At 43.9% G+C, this 17,582-nt stretch overlaps 1 protein-coding gene across 4 annotated transcripts in view; it reads right to left on the bottom strand.

Annotated features, from left to right (window-relative positions):
- Positions 1–5,335: 5,335 nt before the first annotated feature.
- LOC140186392 (TNF receptor-associated factor 2-like) overlaps positions 5,336–17,582 on the bottom strand; it is a 70,620-nt gene continuing 58,373 nt past the window's right edge. For all 4 annotated transcript variants that reach the window (XM_072240612.1, XM_072240609.1, XM_072240610.1 and 1 more), the window contains 4 exons: positions 12,567–12,998; positions 11,794–11,971; positions 8,700–8,848; positions 5,336–8,049 (listed from right to left, as the gene is read on the bottom strand). In XM_072240612.1, coding sequence (XP_072096713.1) covers positions 7,831–8,049; positions 8,700–8,848; positions 11,794–11,971; positions 12,567–12,998 — 978 coding nt within the window. In that variant the 3' untranslated portion in view covers positions 5,336–7,830. The remainder of the gene's footprint in view (positions 8,050–8,699; positions 8,849–11,793; positions 11,972–12,566; positions 12,999–17,582) is intronic.

Here is a 17,582-nt window from a genome sequence, read left to right as displayed (position 1 = left end):
TGTGAGACTGAATGATAGATGGAGGCAAAGAAAGGGGAAAAAATTGGAGAAGTAGATGGAGCACACGGGGGGAGGGGAGTGTGAAGATGTCACAGCTGCTGGAGGGAGATAAGCAGGAACACAAAGTGATACCAAAATTGGATTCAGATAAGGAGGTGAGAATGGTAACTATTGGGAGAAGGGCGAATGACATTTGGAACCAGATGGGGTAAGGCAGGGGAGGAGTTGAAGCCTTGTGTGAGTGAGGCTGTATTAGAATGACAAGACAAAATCTGCAGATGCTGGAAATCCAAGCAACACACAAAATGCTGGAGGAGCTCAGCAGGCCGGGCAACAACTATGGGAAAGAGTACAGATGACGTTTCAGACCGAGACCCTCATCTTTTTTTCTCCAGTCCTTATGAAGGGTCTCGGCCTGAAACATTGAACATACTCGTTTCCATAGACGCTGCCAGGCCTGCTGAGTTCCGCCAGCATTTTGTGTGTGTTGCAGTGTTAGAATGAACAGGCTTTGGGTCAACAGGCTTAGAAGATGACAGGTGGAAACTAGAACTTAAGTTTGAGAAGCTAGAGATATAACAAATGTAGACATGATGGTAATTCAGGCAGTAGGATGCTCCTCCCATGAGATGTGGTATTTCAGGGAACATAACAGTATCCCTGATGCCTACATCAGGAGGAGGTGCTCCTGACTGACAAGGCTAGAGCTGGATGTACTCTGGATCATCCGGGAGGCTGAAAACCTCAGATGAGACTTTTACTGAGCTGCTCTGAGAGGCATGTAGTGCAGCGTCTCTGCTGGGTGCTGACATCCACTGTTCACTCAGTGGAAGATGAGCTGGATTGCATGCGTACGTTCGTCTGCAGGCTGCTGAGAACTGCTTGTTCTTGCTGATAACACTCATGGACCAGCAATTTACAGGACATGTCACCCAGGGACTTGGGCTATATATATTTTTTGTGACTGCGTGTTTAATTGATATCATATGTACTATATGTGCTTTGTGATGTATGTTCTGCATATTGGCCCCAGAGAAATACTATTTCATTTGGCTGTATCATGAGTAGTCATGTATGGTTGAATAATAATTTAACTTGAACTAGATGGTGACTACCAGGAGAAATAAAGGGAGTACGCAGTCAGTACAGGGTTCCCCGGTGACCATGTTTGAGGTTCAGCAGGGGAAAGTAAAGTAAGGCAGAACGATATAGGAGACTCAATAGTTAGGGCAATGGACAGGAGAGTCTGTGGCCATGAAAGAGACACCAGGATGGTGTACTGCCTCCCAGGTATGAGTGTTTGGAATGTCTCAGAACAGCTGCAGAACATTCTCAAGAGGGAGGGGGAGCAGCCAAAGGTTGTGATGCACACTGGCAACAATGTCATGGGTAGAAAAAGGGAAGAGTTCCTGTGCAGTGAGTATAGGAAGTTGTGGAGGAGGCTGAAGAGGAGGACCACCAGAGTAGGAATCTCTTGCTTACTCCCAGTACCACGTGCAACTCAGTGCAGGAACAGGATGATAGTACAGATGAATGAGTGGCTGAGGGAGTGGTGTGGGTGGCAGGGTTTCAGATTTTTGCATCATTGGCATCTCTTCTATATAAAAGGGACTAGTTACACCTGAACCTGAGGCGGACCAATATTCCTGCGGGTAGGTTTGCTAGAGCTGTCGGGAAGGGTTTAAAATAATTTGGCATGGGGATGGGAACCAGAGGGATAGGGTATACAAGTCGATGTATTGTGTAATGAGTAGCTCCCACTCCTACTAGTGACATAATAACTGATCGTCCTGGTTGGCAACTTTAACTGCATCATTGATGCAGCTGGACAATCAACAGTCCTGAAGGCAGGCTGGACGGCACCTCCAGATTCCTGATGGAAGCGGTTAAAATAGCCAAGCTATGTGATGTCTTCAGTACCCCTACCGCTGGAGCATGGCCACAATCAGATGGCTCAGCCCACTCCCGGATTGACTTCCTCTTTGTGTCAGAACGCTTCACAGACAGATCCACTGTCATCATTTCAGTGTCCTTCTCTGACCACTGCTTCCTCCACACCTCCTGTTGCCTAAGGCAGGAGCATGAAGCAAGCAGGAGTCGTGGAAGCTAAACATTAAACTGCTGACCTTAGAGGAGGGAATATGCAAGTTGAAGAACCTTGAAATCCCATCTTTGATTCCCCTGTTCACTTGTGGGATGCGACCCAGGAGAACATCAAGAGGCTGTTCATCCACAGAGGGGTTTAGAAAGCAAGGCAGAATTAGATGGAATTGTTTAAACTCCAGAGTTGCAGCAACTTCATGTGCAGGTGAAGCGGGTGTATGTGAGGAAGGGGTTACTAGAGGTGAAATGCTGGCATGCCCAGCACTTCACTGTCGAATCCTCCACATTCATCTTCCGATCCAGGGTCTGCACTGTGGAACGATGAGACATGCTCACATTTTTTTTCTTCCTAAAGGTTCACAGGGGAGCCCTGATCCACAGCCTTAAGGAAGAGGACAGCTCAGTAGCATGCTTGCAGTTGGACATGTTGAGGATATGCAGATCCTTCCATGCTAGTCTGTATGACAGGAAGGCCACAGACACTACAGCCTCCCAGAATTTCCTGTCATGGAGATGTTAGACAACATCAAGCGGTAGAGCAGACCAGTGATAGCAAAGCATGTGCTATTGGGCCGCGAGGAAACGATACGAGTCAGCTGCACCTTTCCTCATTCCGCCATGCATTGTTGAAATTGAACACCCCCCCCCCCCCCCCCCACCGGTCTGCGGTGAAAAAAGGATAGGGCCCCCTGGAGTAGACCATCCATTCCTTGGACTTGATTAAAACACCCACAGTGATTACTTACCAGCTGAGTTGTACTCAGCTCTGTGGGGCTGGAGTACATAGGAAACATCCTCTCCACATCCACCCTATCAAGACCTTTCACCATTCAATAGATTTCAATGAGGTCACCCCTCATTCTTCTGAATTCCAGTGAATACAGGCCCAGAACCATCAAATGCTCTTCCTATGACAAGCCATTCAAGCCTGGAATCATTTTTGTAAATCTCATTTGAACATGTTCCAGTTTCAGCACATCCTTTCTAAAATAAGGGGCCCAAAATTGCTCACAATACTCCCAAGTGAGGCCTCATCAGTGCTTTATAAAGTTTTAACATTACATCCTTGCATTTATACTATAGTCCTCTTGAAATGAATGCTACATTACATTTATCTTCCTCACCACAGACTCAACCTGCAAATTAACCTTTAGGAAATCCAGCACAAGGACTCCAAAGTCCCTTTGCATCTGTTATTTTTTTTGTATTTTCTCTCCATTTAGAAAATAATCAACCCTCTCATTTCTTCTACCAAAGTGCATGACTATACACTTCCCAACACTGTATTCCACCTGCCATTTTCCAAATCTAAGTCCTTTTGTAAACCTTCTACTTCCTCAAAGCTACCTGCTCCTCCACCTATCTTCATATCTTCTGCAAACATCACAGCAAAGCCATCAATTCCATCATCCAAATCATTAACATATAACATAAAATGAAACAGTCCCAACACAGACCCCTGTGGAATACCACTAGTTACCAGCAGCCAGCCAGAAAAGGCTCCCTTTATTCTGTCTCTGCCTCCTGCCAATCAGCCACTGCTTTATACATACTAGAATCTTTCCTACAATATCATGGGCTTGTAGCCTATTTTACCATGTGTCTCTAAGTACGCTGAGACCTCATCCTTAATAATCGACTCCAACATCTTCCCAACCACTGAGGTCAGACTAACTGGCCCATAGTTTCCTTTCTTCTGTCTCTCTCCCTTCTTGAAGAGTGAAGTGACATTTGCAACTTTCCAGTCTTCCAGAACCATTCCAGAATCTGGTGATTCTTGAAAGATCACTACTAATGCTGCCACGATCTCTTCAGCCACCTTTCAGAACCCTGGGGTGTACACTATCTGGTCCGGGTGACTTATCTACCTTCAGACCTTTTAATTTCCTAAGAACCTTCTCCCAAGTAATGGTAACTTCACACACTTCATGACCCCCGACACCTGGAACTTCCACCATACTGCTAGAGTCTTCCACAATGAAGAGTGATGCAAAATACTTAATCAGTTTGTCTGCCATTTCATTGTCCCCCATTACAACCTCCCCAACATCATTTCTAGCAGTCCAATATCCATTCTTGCCTCTTTTTTACACTATGTATCTGAAGAAACTTTTGGTATCCTCTAATATTATTGGCCAGCTTTTTAGTTGCCTTGTTGGTTTTTAAAAGCTTCCCACTCCTCTAACTTCCCACTAATCTTTGCTCTATTGTATGCCCTCTCTTTGGGTTTAATATTGACTTTGACTATTCTTGTTAGCCGTGGTTGAATCATCTTTCCTTTAGAATACTTCTTCCTCTTTGGGATGTATATTTCCCGTGCCTTCCAATTGCTTCCAGAAATTCCAGCTGTTGCTGCTCTGCCATCATCCCTGCCAGTATTCTTTTCCAATCAGAGGAGCTAAAGTCAGACTGTAGTGGGGAAGTTCACCCCTTTTTTTTTTAAATAAAAGTACTTTAGGTTTGTGAAGAGGATGTGGAGCACAATGAAAGGGCCCGTATCACGGTTCATCCCGAGCAGCTGCGTGACAGAGGATCTTCAGATCTTCTGACCTATGGCCTTTTCCCAGGGATGCACACAGAGACAAGAAACTTGTGCTGCTGGCAGGTTAACTGGGTGGAAGACACCCTTTGGTCTGCCCAAAACTTGTTGGTTTGCCAGTGTATTGAGATGTCCATGGAGGAATGCCGCTGACAGGCACATTCCAGGCTTTAGATGTGCGTGCTGAGGGACACAGTGTAGGGTTCTTCTACAGGACAGGAAGAGGGAGAGGGAAGGACCAGGTTTGGGGAGGAAGCCCCTTAATTATTGTTATAGCAGTATACTACCCCAGAGTGCCACGAATAGCAGCAGTGCTATTGATGTGTATGAATGCAATAGAACAGCACACCAAGCATTGACTGTGAATGTAAAGAATGAAAAGGCAGTGAACAGTTTATTAATAATTAAAAACTATTTGCAAGAATAAAGTTTATTTTGTTAAAAAAGGTTTGATGGTTCTGGACCTGTACTCACTGGAGTTTTGGAGCATGAAGGGAGATCTCATTGAAACCTATCAAATGATGAAAGGCCTAAGTAGAATGGGTGTGGAGAGGATGTTTCCAATCGTGGATTAGAGGGTACAGCTTCAGAATAAAGGAACATCCATTTAGAACAGAGATGAGGAGGACTGCCACCAATGTGGCTATTTCTTTACAGAAAAGCAACTTAACATTATTGAATGTAGAATAGATGTGTAATTACAATGCTTTATTTGTATTTTTCATTTTCATGGTCTAACAGCAATTACTGTGATACAGCCCTGCCTTTCCATCCAGTCAGCTGCCTCCTCCTGAGCAGTAAAGTTACATCAGCCATATTACTCCTTCACGGAGGTCTGCTAAACTCTTCTCCTGCTGCTCAATTCCATTCACCACTGCTCTATTTCTACAGAGATATTGTCCTTCCTCCAGTGTTTTTATACAAGACTCTATGGGTGAAGCGGCCACACACTAAGGAGATCTCAGAGCACAAAAGTCACCTAAAAGTATCGAACAGCAAAATACTGCAGGTACTGGAAATACACAAAAAAAGAGAAAATGTTGGAGGTTCTCAGTAGGTCAGGATTCCATGCTGCCTGATTTGCTAAGTGCTTGCAGCATTTTCTGTTTATATTTTATGAAATATTGTTCTGCCCTCCATTCTAACCATTTCAGTAACTATCAGCAAAAAGGTGCAAAGTTTTTCACAAACTTCCACCGTGCTGAGAGTCTTCTCATCCTTCAACCAATCCAGTAAAACCCAAGCATTTGAAATACTCTAATGCCTGGCAGCATAGCCAATGAATCTGAGTCATAAAAGAATAGTGCCAAGGCCCAGGAAACATGGTACCACCCACAGTGTAAGGAGCTGGTCCCCAAACAGCATCAATGAATATTATGTCAAATCAGAAACCCGTAAATGTCACAACTACCTGTCCTTGGCTACAAGTGTGCCCATTTATATGAAGTCACTCACACCACATCTCCCCTTCAGAGAATTGATTATAAACATTACCCAGACCACTAGGAAGCCCTATCCTTAGGGAAATCAGCCTCATTTATTTATAGATCCTTCCCAATACATCAATCCTCAATAGGCGAACCAGTGAAAGTTGCTGACCTACGAAGCTTTGTCAAAGTAGTCACTCTTTTTTGTGAAGCAGTCTTAATATGTTCTGTTCAGTATAAAGTGGATGGGAAAACCACCGTACCTCACAACCAAGAGTATCTCCGAATTGTGAGTTATGTCCATAGATAATTTGTTATATTGATTGGCTTTTTTTTGCATGTCTCACCACTACTGTATACATCCACAAGACAATAGCTAATAGCGTCACTGATGGAGATTAACAGTAAGAATAACGTTTTCCACAAGTACAGGCCGGATTAATGAGAAGCCAAAACACCTAATCTAAAACCTTCCTTTCAATCCTAGGCATTGCCAAACTCACTCACTTGGACTCACTGCAGTGTTATTCTGTTGAAATTCCTCCCTGCTATAACCCTGAGCTACCCAGGGGTGTTAAACAGAAGGTGGGCACAGGGGGAAAAAAAAAGTCCCAAGTCCACTAATTTCAACTACTTCAAGGCCTGCACGTTTCCACTTTTTGTAACAACTGGCTAATGCAAAACTAAAAATTATTATATATTGTATATAAAATAATGGATTATAATCTATTATTATATTAAGAGTAAATAAATATGACCAAAACATTTCACAAACAAAAGTAGAGAATTTTGATGAAACTCAGATGAACAGTTTCTCTTCCCAGACTTTGCTGACCTGCTGAGCTTTTCCAATATTTTCTGTTCATGTTTGATTTCCAGCATCTGCAGTTTTAATTTTCCTGCACTCTATAATATAATCTTTCAAAAACCCTCAAACATTGCTGATTCAAGCTTTTGATTCCCAGCACAAGGTCCACCTATGCCAAGTGCGAATTGCAAGGAATTCATCTTTCCATATTCCCTTCTTCAGAAAGCAACCAGTCCGTAGCAAGAGGAACTTGAAGCAGCTTGCAATAGTGATCGGCTTGGTGAAGCAGGTTGCTGTCACTGAGCTACTGTGCACATCACACACCTCGTTCTATTCCTGAATGGAAGCAGCACAGCGTGCATCTGACATGATGACATGGCTAAGGAGGGGAGGCTATCATCATAAGATCAATGCCCCCCGCCACCCATCCCCCAGAGTAATGCATAGCTCACTGCGTTTTTAAAGCAGTGGAAATAGGGAGACAGCAACCATAGTTCCTCTCCTCATGGTGCCTCCATTAACTCAGCTGATCCCAGCAACCCAGACCTCCATTCACAGTTCATCCAGAAGTACACTAGTTCCAGCTCTCAAAGGGAGAAAAGGGAAAAATGGGAAGATACAAAGGGTACATCCACTATACCTCATTGTTAATGCATGGTTTGCATACATAATTGGCCTGTGAGGAAGGACCAGCCATCTGTTCCTCCTACCACTGCTCTGCGTTTAGCAACAAGCAGCATCATCCACTGATTGCAGGTAGATTGGAACAGGACGCTGAGGACTGCAATGGGCGTCTTGCTGATCAGCTCTCAGCCCAGCTTACTGAGCTGATCGGTTAGTGGGACCAGTGGGCCTGCACTTGCGGTACTCTTGCTGACTGGATTATCTCCCTTCCTCACACGGAATAGCAAGGATCTGGATGCTGATAGCTTTAAACCATAGATAATGGTTCATTACAGGTCAGTTAAGTCCACAATAACCTTGATGAAAATGCTGTCGTCACGAAAGTAATTATTCTTGCTGTCCAGTTTGTTAAGTGGACAGAACAGAGGGCAGCCACTGGCAATGTTCATCTCACTGACAGGTCTCTGGAAGGAAGAGGAACTGACATCCGGTCGGAATGCATCAATAATGTGTTCACGGTTGGTCTGGTCCAGCAACATGAGAGTCACCTGTGGACAAAGCAGAAGGAAGCTGGCATTTACCACCACCCAGCACAACATTCCAAAACACAGCACATCCAGGCAGGGCCCTCTGCAGAGTGGTTGCTATGCTGCTACAGGAAACTGTAACCAACTATGCACAGCAAGGTCCCAGACAACCTCAAGATGAGGTATAGGACACATCAGGAAACTTTTCAGGAGGTATAGAGCCCCAGTGATAATCCTTGCCAGGGTTACTGAATGGCTACTGCCACTTGGCACACAGTAATGACTCATCATGCAGAAACCACCTCCACTACTAGCAGATCATCCCCATCAACACCACAGTGACAAGTTCCGGTCCACCCCTCCCTCGCTCCCCCCCACCATGTCAGTACAGATTCCACCTACCCCAGTCCCTCCCTCAGGTCAGATTCCACCTCCCCTTCTAATGACAGGCATCTCATACCTTCATCATTAATCATACTCACGACGCATCTCCTGGCCACATTTGTTGAGCACCAATATAGTGACCTGCAGACTACTGAGAACTGCCAATACAGCCCATGCACGATGGACTTGCTCAGCACACACAAGTTCCCACATGCCTGGCTAGGCTTTGGCTCCACTGACTGCTGTCCGGGCTCCGTACTATGCAGGACATGAGAGAGTAAACCCACCTTTTGCTTGAACGGCCATCTGAGCAATCCATCATAGTTTCCTTTCATAATGACGAAGAAGAGGGACAAATGGGAGCCACGACCCACGCCGTCACCATTCAGATAGATACGCATACACATCTTGTACCCGTACTTACTGGTGTAGAAAGCTGAACAATTAAAAAGCAAATGTTAAGAAATGGACTGTAGGAATGGGCAGAGACAGTGCCAAGCAGCCAGTATATAATCACACCCCTATGACCACAAGATATCGGAGCAGACTTAGGCCATTTGGCCCATTGGATCAAATGGCTAATCCATTTTCCTCTCAGCCCCAATCTCCTGCCTTCTCCCTGTATCCCTTCATGCCCTGACTAATCAAGAATCTATCAACCTCTGCCTTAAATACAGCCAATGACTTGGCCTCCATGGCCACCTGTGGCAACAAATTCCACACATTTACCACACTCTGGCTAAAGTAAGTCCTCATCTCTGTTCTAAATGGATGTCCCTCTAGTTTGAGAGCTGTGTCTTCTGGCCTTAAGACTTCCCCACCATAGGAAACATCCTCTCTAAATCCACTCCATCGAAGCCTCTCAGCGTTCGATAGGTTTCACTGAGACCACTCCCCCTCCAACCCTCTGAATTCCAGTGAGTACAGGCTCAGAGCCACAAACACTCCTCATATCACAAGCCTTTCAGTTCCAGAATCATTTTCGTGAATCTCCTTTGAACCCTCTCCAATGTCAGCACATCCTTTCTTAGATAAGGAGCCCAAAAACACTCACAGTACTCCAAGTGAGGCCTCACCAGTGCCTTATAAAGCTTCAGCATTTCATTCCTGTTTTTATGTTCAAGTCCTGTCAAAAGGAATGTTAACGTTGCATTTGCCTTCCTCACCACTGACTCAACCTGAAAATTAATCTTTGGGGAATCCTGCATGAGGACTCCCACCATGTCCCTTTGCACCTCATATTTTTGAATTTTATCTCCATTTAGAAAATAGTCTATGCTTTTATTTCTTCCAAGGTGCACAACCACTCTCTGACAGTGTATTCCATCTGCTATTTCTTTGCCCATTCTGCTAATCTATCTAAGTCTTTCTGCAGCTTCTCTGATTCCTCAACTTACTTGTCCTTCCACCTATCTTCCTATTGTCCACAAAGCCATCAATTCCATCATCTAAATCATTGGCATTTAATGTGAAATGCTATGCAAACAGGCAATGAAATGAGGCAAACTGATGAGCAATTAGGAACAGCAAGACTGGAACAATATACACCTCACAGCTCCAGGGACCTTGGTTCAATCCTTACCCTGGGTCCTGTCTGCTTGGCATTTGGATTATGTCCTTGTTTCTCCATAGATTTCCTCTGAATGCTTCAGTTTCTTCCCACATCTTAAGTGTGTTCAGGTAGTAGTTTAATTACCACCATAAATTTTCTCCCTGTTCCTTAAGGCTGTCACACCCTGGGGAGTAGTGGGGATAAGCTCCCATTACCTATTAAATGCTCCCAATGTAGTGCATCTCATATAGCTTCTGACAACCAAGTCCAACTTCCAGTTTCTAGAAGCTGGACTTGGATCAAATCCCATTGCTATGGACAGGAGAAGGGTCAAAGATCAGTTACCGGTGCCTTAAAACCAGTTCCTTTGGGCAGATAGGGCTCGTCAGCCATGGTTGACAGCTTATCTAGAAGGAAAACTCTGATCTCAAACCTCCGCTGCCCTGTGGCTATACCCACCCATGAGGAAGGCTTCAGGAGTAAACTCCAAGAAAAAATCCAGAGCTGGAGTCTCTATGGCAGTCCTACGTTGAGTTCAATGTTGACTGGCAACTCCTGTGACGCCACTGGCGCCGAACTCTTGGTCTCTGCCTTTCATTTGGATTCATCAGCTGCAGGGAGAGGGGGAGACTACTCTCCACATCGTACTGCCCTGGCTTGTGTAAACAGCTAGGATGCAACATCCATGGTCGACCCTGATCAACGGAGGGCCTAGTTATAAATTCCCCACTGTGTGCAGACGAGCAGTAAAATCCTGGGTATTTGATGGGAATGCAGGGGAGATTAAATACATTTGGGTAAGATTAGTGTAAAAGGAGTGTTTGATAGTCAGCATATAAGTGACCTGACAACTGTTTCTGCACTACATGACTTAATAATTTTAACTCTGACAGCAATTCCCCTACTGTACAAGGATCTCACCTCACTTTCTCCCCACAAACTTCCTTATAGTCACTATTCAAATCAGATTCAAGGCAAATTCAGACCAAACACACCCCCAATAAACATGGGAATTTGCAAATCTAAACTCTCATTGTCATTGTTCTTTGTCCTATCCTGTGTTCTCAGCTTATGACTAATACTACAAGTTCAACACCAGGTAAAGCGTAGGAGTATGGAAGATGAATTAGCAAGTCAAAGAGGGGTCGTGAAAATATACTGGCAGTTAAAATGAAGGAGGATAAAGATTGGAGGAAGACATAGAATTGAGAAATAAGGTCATTTTTGAAATGATAAACCTTAGCATATTCAGTAGAGGATTTAAAAGGTGGATAAGCAAAAAATAAAGTCAAAGGTAAAAATAAAATCTAGAATGCACAACAGTTCACGCAACCTTGACAGAGATAAATGGGTGAGCTGCTTTGTGTGAGCAGGTTTCCAGTTTCAGACTCAGAGTCAAACAGGACTTTGTCCTCTGTATCCCAATAAACTACTGCTGTGCAGGAGATTACCAATATGGACACTGAGCAACAATATTCAGAGAGGGTCTGGGACCCAGGAAAATATTGTCAGCGCCCAGAGCATAAGTAATGAGCAGAGGAACCAGGTACAGTGGGAAGCCAGTGAGTAGAGGGACCAGGTGTAGTGCAAATATACTATGAAAGCCACTACCAGGCAGGTGCACAGAAGTTTCCCAACATTGGTAATGGTTAGTGTCCATACATCACTGATTTGTGCTCTGCTATTTGCATGCTGAAAAATAGAGATTCAGACTTCATTTTCTGGCTTCAGAACCCCTTAGTAATTTCAGTCAATGAGATAACACCCCAAGTTTATTTAGGACTTATCACGACGGTTGACTTTATTGTAATTAATAACCTTAGGCTAACCTGGAGAGAATATGGCTGGTGACCTCTGGGATTTCGCATCCTGCCGTCTTCTGCTGAAATCTGAAATTTTCCAAATGAAAATTCCATTGTAGGTGCTGAACTCAAGTGCCTGCAGCTTTAGTTCCAACTCTGCTATGGCCAGGTCTTTCAGCGCAGCCACACGCTCCATCTGACGCACCTGAGGACAGCAACAATTAACACTGAAAATAACACGGCAGTATGTCAGACTGGAAATACCAGAAGGGTTTGTCTGTCAGTGCTGAATGGAGGCATCTTATTCAGCAGGCGTTCCAGATTTTTGCCTCCCAGATCTGTATCAATGCTAAACATCTAATGCCAGCAGAAGGCTGATAGAAGTGCCCTCTCCATTATTTCCATCCCCACCCCAATCCCAAACCCTCAGCAAATGCTTTTGAGTATGGTCATTTACACATTAAGCTTGGGAGTTGGAGGGAGGGGATTGATTCACCTTAGAACCAGGGAGACTGTTTCTCAGCTACGCCTGAGGTACAATGCAATGTCTCCTATAGTTAAACTGATGCAAAGGTTTGCCAAACATTCTACAGGGATGGCTCCACCTTATTCATTATCTTCTCAGTGTCAAAGTCTGACAACTGAATAGTTATTGACACAGGTTGTCAGAGTCCATGCAGAAAGGATTCAACTGGTTTGAACCATTGGTGGGATAACACACTAACAAAATGACATTCTAATAGAGGGTAGTGACTCTTACTGTGGTGCTGTGAGGTGTTCACTGTCTAAATTTCACATACCTTTGTCTGCAGGTCTTCAATCTTTTCCTGGTCTAGTTTGTGCTGCTGCTCATAAGCTCCCATGCTCACAGAGGCTCTCTCCACTTCCCGGTTGAGAACACAGACAATATTTTCAAACGTTTCAGCTTTGTGTTTAAGAGCGTCACATTGCTTTTGTATATCTGCTAGCTTTTCAGGTGCACAAAGCTTCCTCAAGACCTCAGGAGAGGTCACTCCCTGCTGATCGAGAGGGAGAGAGCAGAACGGCCTAATAGATTCCTCAATTTGTCGAATGGAAGTCAGCAGTTGGTTCACTTTAATGCTTCCCTGCTGCAGGCTTTGAGGTTGCAGGCTTTCTATCGTGCTCTTTATTCCCATAACATGTTGCAGCATCAAGCGGAGGTGCTCCACCATAAACAGACTCTCGTGCTCAGCTAATTTCTCCTTCTCAACCTGTGAAGTCAATTCAAGACCTTGTAAGAAACAATTCATGACACACATAGAGCAGCAAAGATAAAAAAAAAACCTGCCACATCTTCGCTGGATGATGATTTAAGTAGCAGAACTACATCTTGTCTTCCCAAATTCACATAGTGGGAGGGAAGTGTTTGCTGCTCCCAGTTACTAGAGATGTATGAAAATAGCTGTGTTTATTGTCTTTTGCTGTATGGGTCACACATACTGTTGAAGATAGAGTAAGAATGGATTCAGGTAACTTTTCCTTGATCTAGGTCCAGGGTTCTAAAAAAAATGGTCATGACTAATTGGTCCAATCTAGATCCTCAGCATTTAACCAGGTGGGGAAACAGGGAAAATAAATGTAACCAGAGAAATACTGGTCATCACGTTCATCTCTGTACAGGTGATTTCATTTCACGCAATGAAACCGGGCTTGAAAGGTTGTACAAATATATTCCATGGTGGCAACACAAGGACATAAGAAATTAGAGGTAAGGCAATTGACCCATCGTGCCTCCTTCAACATTCATCCAGGGTAGACAATTCCAAAGTCGCACAACTTTCAGCATGAGGAAATGTCTCTTCTCCTCAATTCTAAACACTTTATTGTGAGATCGTGTCTCCTGGTTCTAGACTCCTCAGACAGCTGAACATCCTACCTGCATCCATTTTGCCGAGGCCTCTCAGTTTTGTAGAGACAGGCAATACAGAAAGAACCCGTTGGTGCACCATGTCTGTGCTGATCATCAAGCACCCACTTAGACTACGTTTTCAAGCCTCCTGTACCTTGATGATTCAGTGTTCATCCAGCTGCTATTTAAATGTTCAGGGAGTCTCAGCCTCCAACACTTGACAGGGAGTTCCAGACTGGCCTCTGCGTTTAGAAACATCCACTACGGGGAAAAGCTTCTCACAATGTTAACTATCTGTGCCTCTCCTAACTATGTACACCTCTGTCAGGTCCCTTTCAGCTTCTTCGTCCTAAGGAAAATAAGACCTGATCCAGACTCTCCTCATAACTAAAACATTCCTTCCCAAGCAAATCTGACTGAATTTCCTTTGCATTCTTCCTATGGTGTGGCAGAACTGCACACAATATTCCAGCAGTAGTCTACACAGTGTTTTATAAAGTAGTACCATAATCTTCTCTGCTCTTATATTCTGCGCCTGGCCAATAAAAGCAAGTATCCCATACGTCTTCTTCACCATTTTATCTATCCGTGCTGCTTCCTTAAGGGATAATTGGAATCATACTGTACACCAATATCTCCCTATTCCTTAATATTACTAGGGTCTTTTCATTCATTACATCCTACCCTTATTAATCATACAGTGCATTACTTTGCACTTATTAGGATTAAATTTCATCTGCTGTTGCTCTGCCCAGTTTACCAGTTATCCTCACTGTAGCATAAGGCTATCCTCCTTGTTATCATCAACACCACCAATTTTCCTATCATCTGCAGACCTCCTCGGCATACTCTACATTCAAAACCAAATTGTTAATGGGGTACCCCTCTTATTCTCTGTAATTCTAGCCTACTCAATCTCTCCTCGTGTAACAGACCTGCTTTCCCAGGCACCAATCTGCTGCAGAGGCTTATACTTCTATTTTAAGTAACTAGGGCCAGAAATGAACATGTACTCAGACAGGCAAAGACACTTCTTTGCTCAAGTTTCCCAGATGAGGCAGAATTTACTGAGGGACCACGACAATCTTGTGGGGTGGGGGGGGGGGGAAGGCGGAGAGAGAGATGAAGTTACCACTGTGTCTGCAAGAAAAGCAGTTGCAGCATTTACAAGCTCTGACAGTTTTCACTTACATAGTTGATAAAATGAAAACTAATGCCATTTGGCATTGTTAATTCAAATATCTAGCGTAAGGTACTCTGAGTAATTATACAGCAGGCATTATCAGGGTAGCACCAATTAACATTCCTGGAAAGGGCTGAAGTTTGAAAAAAATCAGCTTGATCATGTTACTGACTCCGCACAGATGTCGAAGAGGAAACCAAATTCTATGAACAAATTTGCCACACTCAGTAACACTCCAGATTTCCGCTCCCCCCCCATCACCTCCTCTCTGAGCCACAAATGTCAACGAATGCAAATAATAAAACAAATTAAGGGTAAGCTAAATGCCAGGGTTCATAACCATGATACCCGAGCCACACACAAGACACAGGAGTAGAATGAGGTCATTCAGCCCATTAGTCTGCTTCGCCATTTGATGATGGCTGATTCATTTTCCCTCTTAACTCCATTTTCCTGCTGTCTCGCCATAACCTTTGACACCTTTACTAATCAAGAATCTATTAACTTCCACTTTAAATGTAACTACTAACTTAGCCTCCACAGCAGTCTGTGGAAAAGAATTCCAGAGATTCACAACCCTCTGGTTAAAGAAATTCTTCCCCATCTCCGTTCTAAAGGAACATCCAGCACCAGGCTGTGCTCTCTCATCTCAGACTCTCGCACTATTGGAAAGCATTTTCTGCATATCTACTCTATCTAGGCTATTCAATATTAGGTAGGTTTCAATGAGATTCCCCTCCCCTCAATCTTCCAGACTCCAGCGAGTACGGGCCCAGAGCTATCAAGTGTTTCTCATACATTGACCCTGTGTATGGAAGAGTTATTTTTGTACTCCTCCTCTAGACCCTCTCCAATGCCAACACATCCCTTCTTAGATAAGGGGCCAAAAACTGCTCACAATTCTCCAAATGTGGTCTGATCAATGCTTTATAAAGCCTCAGCATTAAGCCCTTATATTTTAGTCCTCTCAAAATGAATGTCCACATTACATTTATCTTGCTTACTACCAACTCAATTTGCAAGCTAACCACTCTGCAGAAGGAACTTGTGCTGCACCAACGGACTTTATTTTTATATATAAAAGAGTCTATGGGGATAATTCAGGAGAAGGCCTGAAAGCCGAGAGCTGCCTGTACCATAAGACACATTGTGTACACCAATGGAATGAAAGTACAGGGGAGCTAGAAGCATTGGTGACAACAGATCAGTCTGACAACAGATCCTCTCTCCTGCTTGGCGAGGCCAAGAGCACAGGGCCACTCCCAGACCAAGTGGCTGCTGTGTTCACTAATGACCTTCGACGACTGGGGAGAAGCTTTGCCCTTAAACTCAAAGGTAACTGGCTGCCAAAGATTCCAAGCTCATGAGCACGACTACAAAAATAAAACATTTAAACTGAAAAAGGATCTAGTGCTTTCCTGTCATACATGATGAATAAACACTTCTTGGGCTTCCTGCTGGGTACAGGCATTGATTTTAACAGATGTTTTGATGACAAACTCTGCCATCTTCCTCACTTAGTGTACTTAAGTAAATACATTCATCGAGATATACTGAACGGAAAACAGGCTCAACCATACTGAACCAGTCCATTTACATGCTTTGGTATACTGAACCTTTCTGATCCATGCAATCGTCCAAATATCTTTTAAATATTGTATTTGTACTCATTGCTACCAGTTCCTCTGGTAGCTCAGCAACCTACCAACCTCTGTGCAAAAAAAATTGCCCCACAGGTCTCTTTTAAATCTCTCTTCTCCCGGAGTGAAAAAAAACTTGCCTTTCCCCCACCTGTTCGTGGAGTTCGTGCTTAGATAATCTGGGATAAGTTAATAAGACCATAAGACATAAGAGTAGAATTGAGCCGTTCGACCCACTGAGTCTGCTCCACCATTTTGGCTGATTTATTATCACTCTCATATCCACTCTCCTACCTTCTCCCTGTAACCTTTGATGCCCCTATCAACCTCCGCCTCATCCAATATTCGATAGATTTCAATGAGATTCTACCTCTCCCCACCCCCCATCATTCTTCTAAACTCCAGTGAGCAAAGAGCCATCAAACTCTTCTCAAACATTAATCTTGTCATTCCCAGGATCATTCTTGTGAACCTCCTCTGAACTCCCTCCAATGCCAGTCATACTTTCATAGATAAAGGACCCAAAACTGCTCATAACACTTCAAGTATGATTTGATCAATGCCTTATAAAACCTCAGCATTACATCCTTTCTTTTAGTTTCTAGTCCTCTCGAAATAAATGCCAGCTTTGCATTTGCCTTCCTTACCACCAACTCAACCTGCAAGTTAACCTTTAGGGAATCCTACACGAGGACTCCAAAATCTCTTTGTACCTCTATTAATCCCCATTTAGAAAACAGTATATGCCTTTATTCCTTCCACCAAAGTGCATGAACATATTCTTTCCTACACTATATTCCATCTGCCACTTCTTTGACCATTCTCCTAATCTAAGTCCTTCTATACACCCTCTGCTTCCATGCACTAATTGCCCCTTCACCTATCTTTATATTGTCCCTAAATGTGGCCACAAAACCATCAATCTCGCCATTGACATATAACATTAAAAAAGGCAGTCCCAACACCAACCCCTGTGGCAGACCGCGTCATCGCAGCCAACCAGAGAAGTCCCCCTTTATTCCCACTCTCTGACTCTTGCTAGTCAGCCAATCTTCCATCCATGATAGCATCTTCCCTGTTGCACCTAGGGCTCTTAACTTGTTTGGCAGCCTCCTGTGTAGTA

This window comes from Mobula birostris, chromosome 22, assembly GCF_030028105.1.
Source record: "Mobula birostris isolate sMobBir1 chromosome 22, sMobBir1.hap1, whole genome shotgun sequence".
NCBI classification, from domain to species: Eukaryota; Metazoa; Chordata; class Chondrichthyes; order Myliobatiformes; family Myliobatidae; genus Mobula; species Mobula birostris.
This window is presented reverse-complemented; position numbering and strand designations above follow the sequence as displayed.